Consider the following 19,936-nt stretch of genomic DNA (forward strand, 5'->3'; position numbering starts at 1 on the left):
CGCTGCCATGTTCATGATGTCACTCCTCTCCATTTAGCCTTGAAGAGAAACCTCCTCGTCTTCAATTATTCATAGAGTTAGCACTTGGATTCTCAACTAAGAAAAGCGCCCACATGTCAGAGACATCAATGGTGGCATGAAAGAGTTTGAAACACTACTATGCCTAAAGAGGTTCATCTATTTTTCTTGGAAGTCTGGTTCCCTATCAAGAGGATTCAAGTTCACTTGAAGTAGGCAGTCTGAAATAGAGAACAAAGCTGGGACTAAAGACTGATGTGTATATGAACATGCAAATGTATTGGGAAGACCTGGGGGCAGTACTCTTAATTTAAAACAAAAATTCTTATAAATGTTGTTTTAAAACATGTATTAAATTTCAATTATATGAACTTCCACTTAAATCACTAGGTTAAAAAATTCTAAGTTGAGAAATGCAGAAGACACACATACCTACGAACTCACACATATATGTACTCTGAAGAAATTCTTTCTCTGGCAGTGGCTCCCAAACTTTGCTATATGTTATTAACACCTAGAGTACTTTACAAAATTCTGATGCCTGCAAAAAAATTAAATCTGAAAGGGAATACATTGGGGAGCCAGATGTCAGTATTTTTTATAGATACCAGATGATTCCAATGTGCAACAAAGTTTGAGAACCACTGCGTGAGGGTAAAGTTTGATTATCAAATTAGCAACTTAATTTGGAGCCATTATAGGTTGTTCTAAGGCTCTGATGCCTGGACTGAGTGAACTGAATTATCACAGGAAGTTTTTTGTGATAATCTACAAAGTGCCATCTTTAAATAAAGGCAGAAGGACAGAAGCTGAAGTGCTGGGGACACTAAAATATATGTCGCAAAAGAAAAAGGGAGGGGTGGTATTCAATTATTTCCATATTCCTTAACAGGTTACTCATGAAATACCAAGTCAAAACACCAAGTCACTCCAACTAATCAAGAACAGCCAGATCTGACACTGAAATCATAGCCCCAGGAGAAGATATACTCTCTGAGAATGATGCTTATTTCATGAAGTACACAAATTGTACCTAGAAGATTCTGGATGTTTCTATTCCAGTTCACCACAAACCATCTTCCATTTATAACTCTCAGTCTAATCTCAATAAGGAACCCAGGAATTACAAGAGTCTCAAATTAAGGACGTGCTTCCAGACTTACATGCTGGACAGTATGCAGTCCACATTGGTTCATAGGACCAGAGGTCACCCAAAGCAACAAGATTCAGCTGATGGAATTTAGTTGGTAATACGCAATTCACATCTACCACTTCTCCCATGCCTGTGCCCAAACCCAAGAAAATTTCCCTCTTTTTTTCTGGCTTAGATGGGGTAAGTATTAGCAGAAATGAATAGTATATATTTGGGGCTACTGTTTACAATGGCTATGAGAAAACCAAAACAAAGTTTAGTGACATGTCTTACCTTATGGCACATATAGGATCCACCTTTCTTCACCCGGTCTTTCCCAGAAGGTGGGCCTTTCTGTGGAGGAAGAGAAAAGAACTCTTTAGTCCAGAGAGCACAGACTGCCCCTCACACACAGGGAGAGAGTCCATTTTGGTCCAACCTGCTAAACTCTTCACACACATTTCTGCCTCAGGATCTTGCAGCTGTATCCACACATCCTCCTGAATGCCTAAATCTATTCATTCTCCAAGGCCCAACTCAGCTCCCCCAGCCCCAACACCCACCCCCGCTTCGGTGAAGTCTTCCTGCCTATAGTAAGTAACCCTTTCTCTAAATCCTTCTAGCACTTCTTGCCTAGATAATTCATAAGCCACCTGACAGCATTTCTTGAACCACATTCTCATGCAGATAGGCAAACTGACCCTGCATGGTTATCGGTTTGCTCAACTAGACTGGGAAGCCTCTTTGCATTATATGCTTTTATAATCCCACTGTACAACACCTAATAAACTTTTTGCAGATTAAATGAAGGAATTATTTTATTTTTTAATTAATTAATTAATTAATGTTTAAAATTGAACATGCTTCTCGTAGGGGACAGGATTCAACCTCCAACAGTAAAGTTTATTGAGGCTTAATTCACAAACAGTAAAATCAATCCTCTTTGAATGTACAGTTCTGGTGAGTTTTGACAAATGTATACAGTCATGTATCCACCAATGCAATAAAGATACTCTATTTTATCTTCTTAAAAAACAAGATTTATATAGTGCTTACTATGAAGCAGGCATGGTTCTAAGCACTTTATTTTTAAAAGATTTATTTATTTACTTAACTTATTTATTCCCCCCTCCCCCTTGCCCTGCTGTTTTTGCTGTCTCTTTTGTATTCTCTTCTCATTTTCTCTCCTCTAGGTTTCACCCGGATTCAATCCTGGGGACCTCTGAGGTTCCCTGTCAATTGTGCCACTTTAGTTCCTGGTTTCTGCTGCACTTCACCTTGACTCTCCCCTTGTCTCTCTTGTGACGCATCATCATCTTGCTGACTGACTCGCTTGCATGGGGCACTGGCTCACCATGCAGGCACTCGCGTGGGCACTGGCTCACCACGTGGGCACTCAAGTGGGCACTGGCTTGCTGCATGGACACGCTTTCTCTTCTTTTTTACCAGGAGGCCCCAGGGATTGAACCCAGGGCCTCCCATATGGTAGGCAGAAGCTCTATCATTTGAGCCACGTCCACTTCCTGGTTCTACGCACTTTGCAGATTTTAACTCATGCACTCTTCCTAACTTCTGAGGTAGGATAGGTAATTGGTAGAGCAAGGATTCACTCCCACATAGTCCAGCCCAATATCCAAGTTCTGGTTCCATTTTAGGGACCATATATGTAGGAAATTGGGAACTGCCTAAAAGGAGGAAGGAATAGTGGATATTGCTGTAATGAGAATTAAAGATCTACAAATACACAATCAACTGTTTCTTCTAGGGAGGGCTTAGGACAACAGTGCAATGTAAATGGGAATCCTAAAGCTTTCGGTGCCAGCATAAGAGCCTTAACATCAGTCAGGCCACACATAGAACAGTTGAGAGGTCTCAGTAAGTTCCCAAAGCTGGAGCCACAGCAGGAGAGGCTCGGGGGATAAGGAGTTGTTGCTTTTCCTTTGCTGGGCAAAAACAGCTAATCACACAGTTGTCTGCTCTTTGTTTACAGAAAATAGGAGAAGCTTAGACAACCCTCCTCCTTAGTTTTCCCTTTTCTTGCCAACCACCTATGTCCCCTTATACATACATAAACAACAGAAGCTAGAAGAACCATGTTTTCTCCAAGTAGGGCCAACACAGTGATTTGCAAATGTTAACTATGTGGGCAGAAGTTCAGGGTCTCTTCCAAGCATTTCCAAGTACTCAGAAAGTGTCACAGACCAGGTCATTGACTATTCTTCATCCCACTGCAGGGTCACAGTATTCCCATTGCTGTTACTGCTTGATGTGATGCTAATAAACTTGTACTGCTGACAAATGGGCAAGCAGGAAATGTGAAAAGCAGCATGTGAAAATAATGACTAAGAGCATGACTTCTTCCCCAAGGAATATCTGGAATCTGACAGACAATGCACCAGAATCTGCTGGGTGATATTATTATTCTATAAAAGCAAGATAATCTTCAAGAATTCATTAAAGTGGCAGTGAGGAGGTGATTCTCGCCTGTGTTGTGTGTGTGTGTGTGTGAGAGAGAGAGGGGGAGAGTGCATGTGAGCATGTTGTGTGTGTGGGGGGGGACTCAGTTTGTTGTTGTCATCAGTGACTTGGCCCTCCCCTCTACCTGTCCCCCTTCCCCACCACCACTGCAGTGGCTGCTCCCTGGGCCGTAGGAAATGAGCACTTAATGACATCGATGACATTGAGGTGAGAGCAATGAAGAGCAACCAAGGTTTCAACCTGTGGCTGACCAACAGGCTCATCATAATGCACTGGAGGAAAAACAGAGGGACCACATCAAAGACAGCTCTCTCAGTCTGTGGGACTCGGTCCCATCACTCCAGGGAGAGAAGGCATCCCGGGCCCAAATCTTAGACAAAGCCACAGAGTATATCCAGTACATGCGAAGGAAAAACCACACACACCAGCAAGCTATCGACGACCTCAGCAGCAGAATGCTCTTCTGCAGCATCAAGCCCATGCACTGGAGAAGGCGAGGTCAAGGGCCCAACTGCAGACCGACGGCCCCTCCTCAGACAACAGCCTCCACACCAGCGCCGAGGGAGGCACCATCTCTGCCTTCGAGGGGGGCTCGGGCTCCAGCTCAGAGTCAGAGCCCGGAAAGCCCCAAAGCAGGAAGAAACTCCGAATGGAGGCCAGCTAAGCTAAGCAGGAAGGCCAGCAATAAAAACTATCCATCTCCTCCGTTGTCCCATCTTCCTTTCAGTTCATCGTTAGAACCCTCAGAACCATTTAAGAGGCTCTTTATTTTTCTCTCACTCTTTTTTTATTCTTATTTTTTATTTTTACACAGAAGCTCTTGGACGACAACTCTCATTCTTCTCCCTCATTTTCACTTTTTTGTTTTAAGTATTTTCCCTTCAGGGATACCCTGTCCCCACCAGGAATTTTTAAACCCAAACACCCCAAGTTGGCAGTGTTTTCTGTGGAGGATAGATGGTCAGCCAGGCTTCTGAACACACGGCATCCTGACCACCACCCCCCCACACTCCGGCTCCTCCAACCCCACAGGCACCAGCGCCTGGAGGAATCCTTCCCCTCACCGCCTCTCCTCCAGGCCCACCCTCGCCTCTATTTGATAGACTTTGTGGACCTGTGAACTGCTCTCCTTGAAGAAGATGACCAGTTTGGACTAATTAGAATTATTGCCCCCACCGCCTTTTCACCTCCCTTTTAAAGGATTTTTTTCCCTAAAAGTCATTTATTGCTCCTATTGAAGGATGAAATCCTTGAAGTCTGTGGTACTAAAGGGAAGTGGAGACAGCCTTGCAGCGCAGGGTCCCTGGCATGTTTCACTCCTGCTTCTCTCGGCCAGCCGCCTTGAGCCCACGTTGCCAGCCTTGTGGAGGGCCACGGGCCACCGTCATGGTGGGCATGGGAGACGGCAGCAGTGAAGCACCAGCCACCAGGGAGTGTCAATGTGAAGGAATAAGAACAAAATAGTCCCCTTTCATCACCAATTTCATTGGATTAAGCCACCAGGGAGTGGCTGGTAGGGTGGTTTATTTCCTACTACTGAAATTTGAATCTGAGTGAATTGTCCCTACTTCTGATGATGTCAGTATCGCTGAGCGACAGATTCATAATGTAACGATCAAATCTTCCTTTCTTTCCATGTGTTCCTACGAAATAGAGCCGACGGATTTTATATGTAAATACCCAGGGCAATTTACCTGGTACTAAACCCATACACCAGTGTGGGCCCTTCCCTGCCCTCACCCATTTCCTTTCCTCTGTCCTGAAACCTGTCTCCACTACATGATCCAGCCCTGGTTCTGGCTGTGGTCAACAGATTCTACGGAAGGGTTTGTGTGTTTAGGTCTCATTGCTTTGTCTTTTCCCTATTTCGTTTCTGGCATTCGCTGGTTCTAGCGTATACTCTGTAGTCTCGTTTTGGGCTTGATTTCATATCATGAAATAAAAAGTATGTTGTACATACTGCCAAAGAGTTGTCTTGCAAGTAAAGGCTTCTCCCTTTACTGTAAGACTATAAATAAAAATTTGTTTTATCCTTTAAAAAAAATTCATGAAAGCAGAAATGAAAGAATTTTTGACAGTGTAGCTATCCCATATAATGGCCACACACTACTACACTAAGTTCCCTGCTTGGGAATTTATGCATTTCACTGCTGCAGGTGGTTGTGTGCATGCTGTGTCACAGTGTGCCAAATGCAAGTTTAAATTCTCATTAAAGTCTAACACATTATCTCCTATCATGCAAGATTGAATTCTTTTGTCAATTTAGAAGAAGCTGATTTGTCAATGTGAAGGAATAAGAACAAAATAGTCCCCTTTCATCACCAATTTCATTGGATTAAGTCTACAATCAATAAATACGTCATTCGTCAAAGTGACAAAAGCTCTAATTAGCATCCTTCTGTGCTGATACAAGCATAGCAGTTAATAATAAAGTTCTCATGTAGGTGGCCACTAAGCTGGTCCTTATAAACAAAACTATTGTTGCTGGAAGACATATATAGTGTTAGCTACAAGTGCTTGAAATGTCTGATATTTTGTCAAAAAAAAAAAGAAAAGGAAAAGGGAAGGGGAAGGAGAAGGGGAAGGGAAGGGAAAGTAGAGAAAAGAAAAATTGCTACAGGGGAAAAATATCTCCATTACTATTTGTGAAAGAATCAGTAAATGAAAATCTATATTGTCTCCCACGATCAACTTATTACTGCAGTTTAAAACAACTCATCTGACCAGCACTTAAAAGCCCCTTCTTTCTGGGCAAGATGCCCCTCCCACCCTTGTAGATAAGAGTCAAATAAAAGGACACTTGACCATAGGAACTCTGCCCACATACAGGCAAGAACTCGCGTGAATGTTGTCTCCACAGGTACTGCTGCACATCACTGCTCTACACGCACAGACAGCAAAATCCTAACAGGCCTCCTAAGCTTGTGGATTGCATGGAAAGGCGAAAAACCACACAAGTTTCTAAATGTTGGCTCCAAATAATCTCCAAAGGCCAAGAGTACGGCTAAAGTTGTCAATCAAAGAGAGGAAGAAGCGATGCTTTGAACTGAATTATATATTTGAATACAGTTAAAGGGGAAATTTTAGGGTGTATATATTAGAATGAAAAAAATTTAAAAACATAGGTCTGTACAATGCAGTGAACCCTAATGTAAACTATAGACTCTAATTAATAATACTTTTAGAATAATATTCTTTCACCAATTACAACAAAATTAACATATTAACACAAAGTGGTAATAATGGGAAAGGGTATGTGGGAACTCTATTTTCTGTATGATTTTTCTGTAAACCTCCAACCTCTGAATAAAAAAGAATATATTAAAAAATAATAATAAGTAAAGCTCTGAGGGTCAGTGGAAAGAGAGACACCACCATCTAGAGCACCTGGGAAGCCACAAAAACAGTCTAACAATGAAGAGTAAATACCACTGTACCCGCGAGACCGGCTGGTTGAATAAGGAGTAAGCCTGTAGGAAGAGGCGCAAAGAGCGTGAAGGGCTGCCAGGACACATTTCACAAGAGCATCTACAAGGACACTGTGTAGTCAAGAGGACACATTCATTTCCCTCCTTGTCATAATATTCACCCGCCCACGAGCCAACACACTGATAATGAATGCAACCGAGGGACAGAGCTGGACAAATTTTCATCAATCATCAGATTTAAAACGCATTGCTTTCACACATGCTTTTCAACACAACTGTAATATAGAATACTGGGCAGTCATTAAATGGTAGAATGAGGTACATATTTTTAAAAAGAATGAAACAGCTAAACAAAAAATAATTATGCACTACTGCCTATGTAAAGGGCACTATCATTTTCACATAGAAAATTAACATCATTCTGCCTTATTCTGAGGGAATGTTTTTTAATAGAAGAATTCCAGATATGAATGCAGAAAGAATAAAAAGGCTCACATCTTTGTTTCCAAGGGCTACCATCCATAACAAAGTACCCAAACTAGATGGTTTTGGAGAGCAGATGTAGCACAAGCCTGTTTGCCATATACAAGGTCCCAGGTTCTATCCCAGGTACCTACTAAGAACAAACAAATGAGAAAAAAAAACAAACCAACTCTCATTGGGAAATGGATGTGCTTTAGTGGTTAAGCTCCTGCTTCCTATGTATAAAGTCCTGGGTTGAATCTCTGGTACCTTCTAAAAAAATAAAATTAAACTGGATGGCTAAAATAATAAAAATGTATTGTCGGTCAGTCCTAGAGGCCAGAAGGAAGGAGAATCCTTCTTGCCTCTTCCAAGCTTCTGGTGGTTTGCTGGCAATCCTTGTGCGTCAATCTCTACCTCATTTGTCACATGGCTTTCTCCCCTCTATTTGTGCCTCTTCTCTCCTTCATATAAAGACATCAGTGACAATGGATTAAGGGCTATCTTATTTCAGCATGACCTCATTTAAAATTAACTAATTCCATCTGAAATGACCCTTTTTCCAAATAAGATAACATTCATGGGACTGGGGATTGGAATTTGAGCATATTTTCTAAGCAGACACAATTCAGTTAACAGTTTAAAATGTAACTTTTTTTAAAAAACTCCTAAAGAAATGATGGATCTAAGCAATGATTATCAATGGATGCTAAAATCATTGAGTGAAAGCTGGTGGGAAAATAAATGATGGGTGGAATAGAATGACAATGCCTACTTAAATACTGAAAAATCTTAATATCACATGTAAGAGCATCAACCACACATTATGTATCTCCTGATGTGATATCATAGGATGTACACAACACTATGAAGTATTCTTAACCTTCTACCCACACCTACATTTTACACACTGAAAACCTAAATATAACCAAGGCTCTAGATCTAAACACAAGACTATAGTAAATACAGGGCTAGAATTGTATGCTAAATAATACAATGAAGATACTATCAGCAAAATACAGAATGTAGGGAGATCTGGGGCAAAAAACAAACCCAGTACAGCATTATTGCTTTAAACAATCTTATGTTTAAAAAAAAAGAATAGAAGGGGAAAAATTGTATTTGGTCTCTTACATTTACCTAATTTTATACCATCTCTCTTCTCTTTGTTCATAACAGTGTAACTGAGTTATCACCTGCTCATTCCCTTGCAGTATGAAAGAACTTAGTATTTTTTTAAGGTTTTTTATGATTTATTTTATTCTTAAATTTAATTGATTGATTGAATTTTAAAGAAGCTTGAAATTACATAAATATATGGGATTCACATATGCCCCACCCTTTTCCCCTCCCACACTTTCCCACATTAACATCTTTATTAATGTGGAACATCTGTTACAATTGATGACCATATATTGAAGCACTGCTACTAACTGTGCAATATAGTTTAGTTATAGTTTACACTCTGCCCTGCACAATTTTATAGGTTATGACAAAATGTATAACAGCCTGTATCCCTCATTGCAATGTCATGCAGGACAATTCCAATGTCTCGAAAATGTCCCCATGTTACACCTATTCTTCCCTCTCCCTCCCCTAAGAACCTCTAGTGGCCAATGCCTTTATATCAATGATAAAAGTTCTTCCAATGCTATAATAATAGTAAGTCTACAATAATAATAAGACTTATAATAATAATGTCTACTTTAGTCCATTGTTCATTCCCCAATCTTGAGGATTTGGGGAAGGTGATGTCCACTCTTTCTAATTGAAAGGGGGCTTAGATCCCAATGGGGAGATGGATGGAAATAACTGCTTGCAGTTGCAGACACTCTGTTCCTTGGCATGGGCTTTGTCCATCATCATCCTTTTGTTAGTTGCCCTGGGCGAGTCCAATGAACTAGAGTAGGTGTTGCAACTCTTCTGAGATTCAGTGATCAACTGGCATAAGAAAAGCCCAAAGATTTAAGTCTCTGGGACATACATTTAACAAATATAGTGCTAATTATAGGTTCTAATAAAAGGGGCAGAGGAGCCATGTGTGGGGAAACTACAAATGCATCTAACTCTGTTACACTGGGGAACATAAATTCCAAAATAAGGCCTATTGTCAGGATTCTGAATTCCTGAGCTTGTCTGCCCTGCTTATAGTGTCTAGATGTCTCTAGAGCCCTCAGAAGCCCTACTGTTTGAGGCACTATTTACTGTTGCAAAGAGATCCTCTTGAGACATGCATAAGTGTAACCTCTGGAATGACTTCCCAACTCACTTTGAAATCTCTTAGCCATAGTACTATCCATGTTCTCGGGAGATTCTTACTGTTCTATTAGAGAATGTAGCAGGACTCCCCAGGATGGGAATTCAATATTCTTTTGGTTATTGTACGGATCTCCACTCACCAAGACAACGGAACAGGGCACACCTGGGGCTTGCCTCTATGGAATATGAAAGTATTCATCTTGTCACAGCGTTTTATGTCAATAGGTAGAGACCCACACAATAAACAAGAAAATATTAAACTTCCATCCTGGGGAGTTGTGCTATGTTCTCAATTAGAAGGATAAGAATCTCTTGAGAACATAGGCAGTGCCTAATAAAAGAAAACAGACCAATATGTCAAGGGCTCAATATTATTGTGTAACTATGAATCTTAATCTTCAAAAATTGAAACTTAGTGGTTATCATGGGTTCAGAGGGAAGGGGGAGGGAAGAAGAGGATACATGGAACACAGAGCATTTTTAGGGCATTAGAATTATTCTGCATCATCCTGCAATAACAGAGACAAACCATTTTAAATTTCATTAAAACCTATAAAAGAGTACAGTACAAAATATAAACCATAATATAAACCAATGACCGTGATTAGTAGCAATAATTTCTACATCAATCGTAACAAATGTACAATCCACACGCAAAATGTTATTGATAGGGAAAGTGGAAAAAGGGAAGGGTATTGGGTATAAGGAAATCCCCTATTTCTATTATTTTTCTTTTAGGTACATGGGCGGGAGTATTAAACCTGGGACCTCTTATGTGAGAGGTGACATTCCTCTGAGTTGGTTGTTTCTGTTGTTTGCTTTGCTTTTGTTCTTAGGAGGCACCAGAGATTGAACCCAGGACCTTCCATGTAGGAAGCAGTCACTCAATCGCTTGAGCCACATCTGCTCTGCTCCAATATCTTCTACATGACTTTTCCATAACATAAAGCTTCTTTGAAGATAAAATGAAGGAAAAAAAATAAGACACTAGGGGAACATATGGAAGAAACTCATTTGTATTTAATATTTCCCCATTTTGGTCAAGGTCTTTTTCCAGATGAATTACTAGTTGGCACTTGGCAATAATTCCTCGGTGCCAGGGAGGCTCATCCCCTGCAGTCAAGTCCCATGGTGGTGGGGAAGGTAGCATGTTTATATGCTGAATTTGGCTTAGAGAGAGGCCACATTTGAGCAATGGAGGCTTTCAGGAGGCAACCCTTAGGCAATACATAACACTAGGCTAAGTTTCAATTTCACTAGAAAAGGTTCATCAGTACAACCATCAATATCAAGGGCCTGGCATGATGGTCTTTCTTCCTGTTATTTTGAGATTAATATAACTATACATGAAATTATAAGAAATAATACTGCGAAATCTATGTACCCTTTATTCAGTTTCCCCCGTGGTAACATCTTGCAAAACTATAGTACACCCCACGGTCAGGATGCTAATATTGATATAGTTTAGAGAACATGCCATCACCATAAGGAACCCTCATGTTCCCTTCTTCTTCCTTCCCACTTCTACTCCCTGCTGAATCCCTGCCAAGCACTATCAATATTTCTAAAATGGAATCTAAATCTAAAATTTCCATTCTAAATGGAATAGTACAGTAGGTAAACTTTAGTATTGGCCCACTACTCAGTAAGATTCACTCAGGTCACTGCATGTATCAAGAGACTGTCCTTTTTTTTTTCAAATATAATTTTTAATAGAGAAATTTTAGATTTACAGAAAAATCATGCAGAAAATAAAGACTTCCCAGACACCCTCAACTCTATTATTTTGACAATTTTAGTTTCTTTTCTTTCCATATAAATTTTAGAATAATCTTACCTATATTTACAAAAAAAATCTTGCCAGGATTTTGATTGGAACTGAGTTAAACCTGTAGATCAATTTTTTGAAAGATTTATTATTACTATTTTTTAATTTCTCTCCCCTTCCCCCCAGTTGTCTGTTCTCTGTATACATTCACTGTATGTCTTCTGCATCTGCTAGCATTATCTGGCGGCACTGGGAAAGTGCGTCTCTTTTTTGTTGCATCATCTTACTGCATCAGCTCTCCATGTGTGCGGCACCGCTCCTGGGCAGGCTGCGTTTTTCTCACGGGGGGTGGATCTCCTTGAGGGGTGCACTCCTTGTGCATGGGGCACCCCTATGCAGGGACGCCCCTGCGTGGCGCAGCACTCCTTGTGTGCAGCGGCACAGCCCTCCTTGTGTGCAGCATCACTGCACGTGGGCCAGCTCACCACACTGGTCAGGAGGCCCTAGGTATCAAACCCTGGACCTCCCATATGGTAAGCAGATGCTCTATCAGTTGAGCCACATCCACTTCCCTGTAGATCAATTTGGAGAGACCTGACATCCGTACTTTACTGAGTTTTCCAACCCATGACATGGTATGCTTCTACATTTATTTAGATCTTCTTTGATATTTCTTTCATTAACATTGTGTAGTTTTCAGGATATAAGTACTGTACATATTTTGCTAGTTATACCTAAATATTTCTCTTTTTTTTGAGCAATTTAAGTGGAATTTTGTGGTTTTTTTAAAAGATTTATTTTTTATTTATTTCTCTTCCCTTTCTCCCCACCAGATGTCTGCTCTCTGTGTCCATTCACTGTGTGTTCTTCTGTGACCACTTCTATCCTTATCAGCGGCACTGGGAATCTGTGTTTCTTTTTGTTGCATCATCTTGTTGTGTCAGTTCTCCATGTGTGTGGTGCTATTTTTAGGCAGGCTGCATTTTCTTTCGCGCTGGGCAGCTCTCCTTACGGGGCGCAATCCTTGCACATGGGGCTTCCTCATGTGGGGGACACCCCTGCGTGGCACAGCACTCCTTGGCGCGCATCAGCACTGTGCATGGGCCAGCTCCACACAGGTCAAGGAGGCCCGGGATTTGAACTGCAGACCTCCCATGTGGTAGGCAGATGCCCTATCCATTGGGCCAAGTCCGCTTCCCTGGAATTGTTTTTTTATTTCTGTGTTCATAAGCTCATTCCTGGCATGAAAAAATACAATTTTTTTGTTGTTTATCTTGTATCCTTCGACATTGCTGAACTCACACCTTAGTTCCAAAAGGATGTTGGTGTATGTGTGTATGTGTATGGGGGGGGGTATATTTTGTCAATTCCTTAGTAATTTCTATATATACAATCATTTATTTCACATATAAGAACAGTTTTATTTCTTCTTTTCTGATCTGTATATATTTATTTTTCTGGTCTTATGGTACTGACTGGAAATTACAACACATGTTGAATAGGAGTGGAAAGAATAGACATACTTGCTTTGTTCCTGATATTATTGGGAAAGCATTCAGTCTTCCATTATTAAGATTATTAGGTATAATTTCAAGTGTAGTTTTTTGTACATGTTCTTTCATCAAATTGAGGAAGCAAGATGGCTATCAGTCTCTGCCAAGGTCTCTGCCTTCCCCTCCAGAATATAGTCTCCTGGAGCTCAGCTGTGAGCAACCAGGCATAGGGCTTGTCTCTTTCTGGCTTCCTCTATCAGTCTTGGCTACTCCTCTTTCTTCCTGAGTTCAGCTGCAAGCTATCAGGTATCTGGCTCAGCTGTCCCTGAGCCTCAGCTCTTTGAGCCTCTTGGTGGCTTCTCTCCTTGCAGCCCAACTGTGGGCAAAACTGGCGTCCTTTCTTTCACGCTGCAGGATCAAATACGGCAGCTTCCTTTATCTGTGTATCTCTCTCAGTGCCTCCATTTTTATTAAACTCAGCAAGAGGACAGAGACTCAACCTGAGTCACATCTCACTGACCTAGCCCAATTGAAAGGTTCTCACACCCAGAGAATGGCTTAGTTAAGAAACATAATCTTTCTCTTTTTGAGATTCATTAAAATAATTTCAAAATGCCACAACCATCTTTATAATTGAAATGTATAATTGGGTCATGCTTTTAAATCCATCCTGCTACTCTATTTTTTAATTGGTATATTTAGAACATGTACATCTAATCTGTTTATTGATATGTTAGGGCTTAATTCTGCTCTTTTGTTTTCTGTTTGTTCTCTACCTTTTTCATTTCCGTTTTCTTTTTTCTGCATTCCTGTGGATTACTTGAACATTTTTTCAGAATTCCATTTTGATCTATCTACCATCCCTTTATCTCTTCATTTAGCTTCCTAAATTATTACTATAGGTATTACATAATAAATTATATGTATATCTTATTACAGTCTACTGGAAGACTACTGGTAGTGTCAATTTACCAGTTTGAGTGAAGTATAGAAACCTTTCCTCCCTTTACATCTCTTTAGCCTCCCTGTTTTTAATAGAACTGTATTAAATATTTTGTCTAAATGTGTTTAGAATCATACCAGAAAGTATTATAATTTTCCTTCAACCATCAAACAAAATTTAGGAAAATCAAAAGAAAAGCAAACCCTGTTGTATATACCCATATTTTTGTTTACTGTGTTCTTTATCTTGTCATGATGTTTAATGGTTTCTTCTTTAATCATTACTTTTCTGTTTAGGGAACTTCCTTTTGTTGGAAACTGAGGCACAGTGGCCTCTCAAGGAGAGAGGTGCTGTCTCCATGCTGATGCTGTCTCCATGACTACGCTTACAACCTAAGGAATGCGGTGATTGGGAGTTCCGGCAAAGGGGTTGAAGCTGTTAAAGGCTGAAAGACAAGATGAGTTCATACCTTTTGTAATGTATAAAACACTTAGACTTTGTACCTTAAGATTTTTTAAAATTCCTTAGACTATAGGTAATGCTGATAGTTAATATGGGTTGCTGCTTGATGACACGTAGGCTATGTGTTGCTGCTTAATGACACATAGGCTACAGTGGTCCTGCTTGTAGACATGTACACTAGGGTATATAAAGAGCCCCTTGTAAACAATAAAGTTGTCTGAGGTGTCATTACTCGCAGACCCCCTGATCCCAGCTCTCTCGTTCTTTCTCCTTGTTTCCTTCTCCCTTTTCTTTCATTCCCGATAAGCTTTGGGTCCAAATCTCCAACATCCTTTAGTCATTCTTTTAGAATAGGTCTGCTGGAGACAAATTCTCTTACTCTTCCTTCATCTGATAATGTCTTGATTTCTCCTTGATTATTGAAGGATACTTCACTGCATTTACAATTTTGGACTAAGAGTTCTTTTCTTTCACCGCTTGAAAAATATTGTAGCACGTCTTCCAACCTTCATGCTTTCCGATGAGAAATCCACTGACATATGAATTGTTTTTCCCCTATAGGTAAGGTGTCATTTTCCTCTGGTAATTTCAGGGTTTTTGTTTTTCTTTCTTTCTTTCTTTTCATTAGTTTAATAATGATTTGTCTTGACATGTATTTCTTTGGTTTATCTTGTTTGGAGGCTGCTTAGCCTCTTCAATCTTCAGGTTAAAGTTTCTTATCAAATTTGAGAAGTTTCAGACACTACTCCTTGGGTACTTTTTCACCCCCATCCTCTCCTTTAAGGACTTCAATGGTACAAATGTTAGATCTTTCAGTATAATCACATACACCCCTGAAACTCTGTTCACTCCACCATGACTCCAACCCCCAGTCTCTCTGTTGTTCAGACTGGGTAATTTCTTTTGTTCCCGCCTTTCAGTTCACTGATTATTTCCTATGTCCACTCCATTCGTTGTTGAGTTCATCCACTGAACATTTTACTTGGTGATGGTATTTTTCATTTTAAAATTTAAATTTGGTTCTCCTTTATATACTCTCTTTCTCTGCTGAGACTTTCTATTTCTTTCCTGAAGTTTTATCTTTTCATTTGTTTCAAGTGCGCTTATAATCACTCACTGAAGCATTTTTAATCATGATTGCTTTAAAATTTTTGTCAGATCATTCTAACACTGTCATCTTGGTGTTCACATCTATTGCTATTATGCATTTAGTTTTAGATAATTGTGGTTCTTGGTATGATGAGTAGTTATCAATTAAACCTGGATATTTTCTTATGTTATGAGACTCTGGATCTTATTTAAATGTTTTGCTTTAGCTGGTTTCTCTGACACCATTCTGGCAGTGGAAGAGAGGAGTATGATCTCATTACTTCCAGGTGGAAGTAGAAATTGACATCCCCACTCAGTCTCTGTTGACACCTGAGGTGGCACTCCCCATTACTTCAGGTGGTCTCTACTTGCATCACAGTGGATGTTGCCTCATTACCACTACCTGGCCTCTTACACCACCCTCGCAGGAATTCTAAGGTATTTTGATACAGTTTTTTGGTGGAGTCTAGTCTGCCACTCAACAACTGTGGGAATGGGTGTGACCACAGATTTTCTGTGGAGTTTGGCTGATGCTTTACTTTCCTAGATTGCTTAAACAAATACCATGAAATGGGTTGGCTTAAACAATGGGAATTTATTAGCTCATGATTGATTTTGAGGCCAGGAAAATGTCCAAATCAAGGTGATGCTTTCTTCTGAACACTGTGGCATTCTGGGACTCAGCTGCTGGCAACCCTTGGTGCATAGCCTGTTATAAGACAAAACCCATGGCATCATCTCCTGGTCTCTTCCTTGCCTTCAGGATTCTGTTTCAGTTTCTTGCTTTCTGTGGTTCTCTCTCTGTCTCTCTACCAGAATTTCGTTGTCTTACAAAGGACTCTGGTAATAGGATTAAGACCCATCCTGACTGAAATGAAAAACTTCTTAACTGAAGTAACATTACCAAAAGGTCTTAAAATGGGTTCACACCCACAGGAATAGATTAAAGAACATGTTTCCTAGGGCACACACAGTTTCAAACCCCCACAGTTGGGGAAGAGTGGTTGTCGACAGGTTTTCTGTGTTGCTAGGCTGCTCCTTTCCTGCTCCTCTGGCTATAGAGATCAGACTTTGTTGGGGCTTTTTTTTTTTTTTTAATCTGTAAACACTGGCAATTCAGGATTGCCAGCTTCTTCAGATCCAGGTCTGGGATGTATAGGGCAATAGCCCATAGAATTCACCCAAGGAATTCACTACCATTTCATTCCTACAGTCCTGAGTTCTTAGCTTCTGCCTTCTTCTTTCCACCTTTCGGAATATTCTTAGATTTCTATTATATATAATGTCCAGAATTTTCATTATTCCTACTTGGAGGAATAGGGAAAAGTGCATCTACATCATCTTTCCAGAAGAAGTCATCAAACCTCCTATGCCTTCCTTTTTTTCTTTTTCTCCCTCCATAACTCACTTTTAGATAAGGATATTTTTTGTCTGTTATAGGTTGGAAGTCTGTAGTGTTGCTAGGGGACAGTGGGAGTTATTTAGATGAAATTTAACTTTGCCTCTAATATGAACCAACCCCTACATAAGGCCAAGGGTTGGCTGGAAAGCAGGGGACAAATGAGAGACCACAACTCCCATGAGAACCATCAATTTGTCCTGGTTTTTTGTTGTTGTTGGTCACCTGATTTTCTTTTCTTTTTCCTTGTTAGAGAAGTTATAGGTTTACAGAAATATCATTCATAAAATATATAGAGTTTCCATATAGCCCCTATTAACATCTTGCATTAGTGACATACCTGTGCTTTCCTTTTTTTTCAAATTTTTAAATTTTTTTATATCCCCCTTTGTGACTTTTTGCATGCTGACTGCTCTGTGTCCATTCACTGTACGTTCTTCTGTGTCTGTATTTATTTATTATTTTTTAATTTCCCCTCCCTCCTTGCGGCTTGCTTGCTGTCTACTCTCTGTGATCATTCACTGCGGGCTCTTCTGTGTTCTCCCTTGTCTCCCTTCTTTTTGTTGCTGAGTTGGCTCTCCGTGGCACCTGCGGGGTGGGCAGCACTCCACGGAGTCTGCAGACGAAACTTCCTTCACAAGGAGGCCCCAGGATGCAAACTGAGGGCCTCCCATATGGTAGACAGGAGTTCATCTGATTGAACCATAGCCACTTCCCTGTGCCTTCCTTTTTGAAGGACAGTTTCACTGGATGTAGAATTCGTGGTTGGTGGTTCTTTTAACACTTCGAATATGTCTTTCTAGTCTCTCTTGTCCTCCACTGTTTCTGATGAAAAATCAGCCATTATGCAGATTGTTGTTGCTCTGTACATAATGAGTTATTTTTCTCTTATTTCTTTCAAGATTTTTTCTCTTTGTTTTACAACAGTTTAACTATGATTTGTCTAGGTGTGTTTCTCTTCATATTTATCCTAATTGAGGAGAATTTCTTAGATTTGTAGATTAATGATTCTCATCAACTTTGAGAAGTTTTCAGATTATTTTTTCAATTTTTTCTTGTCCCTTTCTCTCTACTCTCCATCTGCAACTCCCATTGGAATTATGTGGGAATGCTTGATATTATCACACAGTTCTTGATTCTTCAAATTTTTTTCTCCATGTTCTATAGTTTAAATAATTTCTCTTGCTGTGTCTTCAATTCACTGATTCTTCTATCTGTTCTACTCTTATTGCGTTCTTGGAGAGAATTTTTCATTTCAGTTATACTTCAATTCTAGAAATTCTACTTGATTCTTTTTAAATAGTTTTCCATTTGCCTGTTGTGATTTTCTACTTCTTGATTCATAATTAGCATATTTTCTTCTAATTCTTTGAACATAATTTTTTTTAGTTCTGTAAATATAATAGCTGCTTTGAAATCTTTGTCAAATTAAACATCTAGGCCAACTCAAAGTCAGTTTCTGTTTACCTAATTTTTTACCTTAGTATGGGTCACACTTTCCTGTTATTTTGCATGCCTATTACTTTTTAGTTGAAATCTGGACATTTAGATAATTTATGTAACAACTCTGGATTTTATTTTATTTTTCTGAGGGTTTTTGATTGTTTGTTTTGGAATTTTTGTAACCTGCCTGGTATAAACTACAGAATCTATCTCCTTATGGTCTATACCCACTGACTTCTCTGCTTTGTTTTTTATTTTTATTATTATTTTTTTAAAAATTTTAGTCTTGTTCCCCTGAGTTCATACTTGTATTGCATACTTTACTTGCCGGCAATGATTTAAGCAGAGGTTATGCACAGACTCCTTGAGTCCATAAGGCTACCATCTTTTGACAACCAAATATGTGGGTTGAGGAACACTGTTCAAAGTGGCAGCCTCAAATCCCTCTTGATTTTCCATGTTCCCTCAGTGATCTTGGGTGTCGCCCACTTAAGCTTAGTTTACCAGACAGCCAGTGTAAACTTACCCGAGCCCTTCAATTTCTCCCTCACTTCCATGATCTCCTTGTTAAATACCTGACTAATCCACCAACCATTCCAAATCGAGAATGCAACCTTGGCTAGTAATGCTGCAGGATTTCCCAAAAGATTCTGAACTGAGTGGTCTTTTAGCTTGTAAAGCCTCATTCTCTGTTCCAAATCAAGTCTGTCACCTTTGCCTATAAGGCTGCTGGTGTTTACCACCAGTCCTAAACTGGTAAAGCTACTTTTATTTTTTCAGGTGACAGAGCTAGGTGGCATAAAGAGGATATGAGATCAGCCCAAGGCCAGAATGCTACATATTCCCACCTATTCTTGCCAGGAGTTGTAGAGGTTTCTCAAGAATAGCTTCTCATTTTTTAATCTGACTTTAATAACTTCTCAATTTTTTGTCTGGCTTTAGTGGATTTCCAGTGCCTGAATGGTTGACTTTTTGTTTGTTTGTTGTTTGTTACAATTTTGTTTAGCTTTGTATTTGTATCGGGGCCTCACTTGACCTCTTCACAATGCCAATACAGAAAGAAGGACTCAAGCAAATATAATCAGTATCCTAACTATTGTTGAATCTGTTAGGGCCCTAATTCTCAACAAACCAATTACAGAAAAGCATTTATGAGACAATTAAGGAAATTTGAACACTGACTGGATATTTGGCAATATTAAGGCATTACCTGTTACTGTTTTGGGATATGACAGTGCCACTAACATTGTTTTTCCTTTTTTACTTTTTTAAAAAGTATCTTTTAGAGATAAATACTGAAGTTTTCTTTGTAAAATAGTCTCTGATATTTAGGATGTTTTAAAATAATCTAGGGGGGTTAAACTAGATTGGCTAATTGTTAATGAGATAGCTCCATAATGAATCACCCTGGCTAGAATAAACCTCATTTCCCATCATTCCTTTCCCTTTATGTTTCTGACTAGAGTGAGCTACAAAAGTCATTTTGTAAGAGATTTGGACAGACAAAGAGAAGCAGTAACCACAGTGGTTTTTTTTTTTACTCAGATGGTCAGTGCGAGGTC

General features: G+C 39.7%; 1 protein-coding gene and 1 pseudogene across 1 annotated transcript in view; one reads left to right on the forward strand and one right to left on the reverse strand.

Annotated features, from left to right (window-relative positions):
* Positions 1-19,936, reverse strand: part of SUMF1 (sulfatase modifying factor 1) — a 133,078-nt gene that overhangs the window by 18,303 nt on the left and 94,839 nt on the right. Inside the window, exon 8 of the mRNA XM_004483103.3 lies at positions 1,445-1,504. Coding sequence (XP_004483160.2) covers positions 1,445-1,504 — 60 coding nt within the window. The remainder of the gene's footprint in view (positions 1-1,444; positions 1,505-19,936) is intronic.
* Positions 1,857-4,292, forward strand: LOC139437686 (protein max-like; annotated as a pseudogene).

This window comes from Dasypus novemcinctus, chromosome 26, assembly GCF_030445035.2.
Source record: "Dasypus novemcinctus isolate mDasNov1 chromosome 26, mDasNov1.1.hap2, whole genome shotgun sequence".
NCBI classification, from domain to species: Eukaryota; Metazoa; Chordata; class Mammalia; order Cingulata; family Dasypodidae; genus Dasypus; species Dasypus novemcinctus.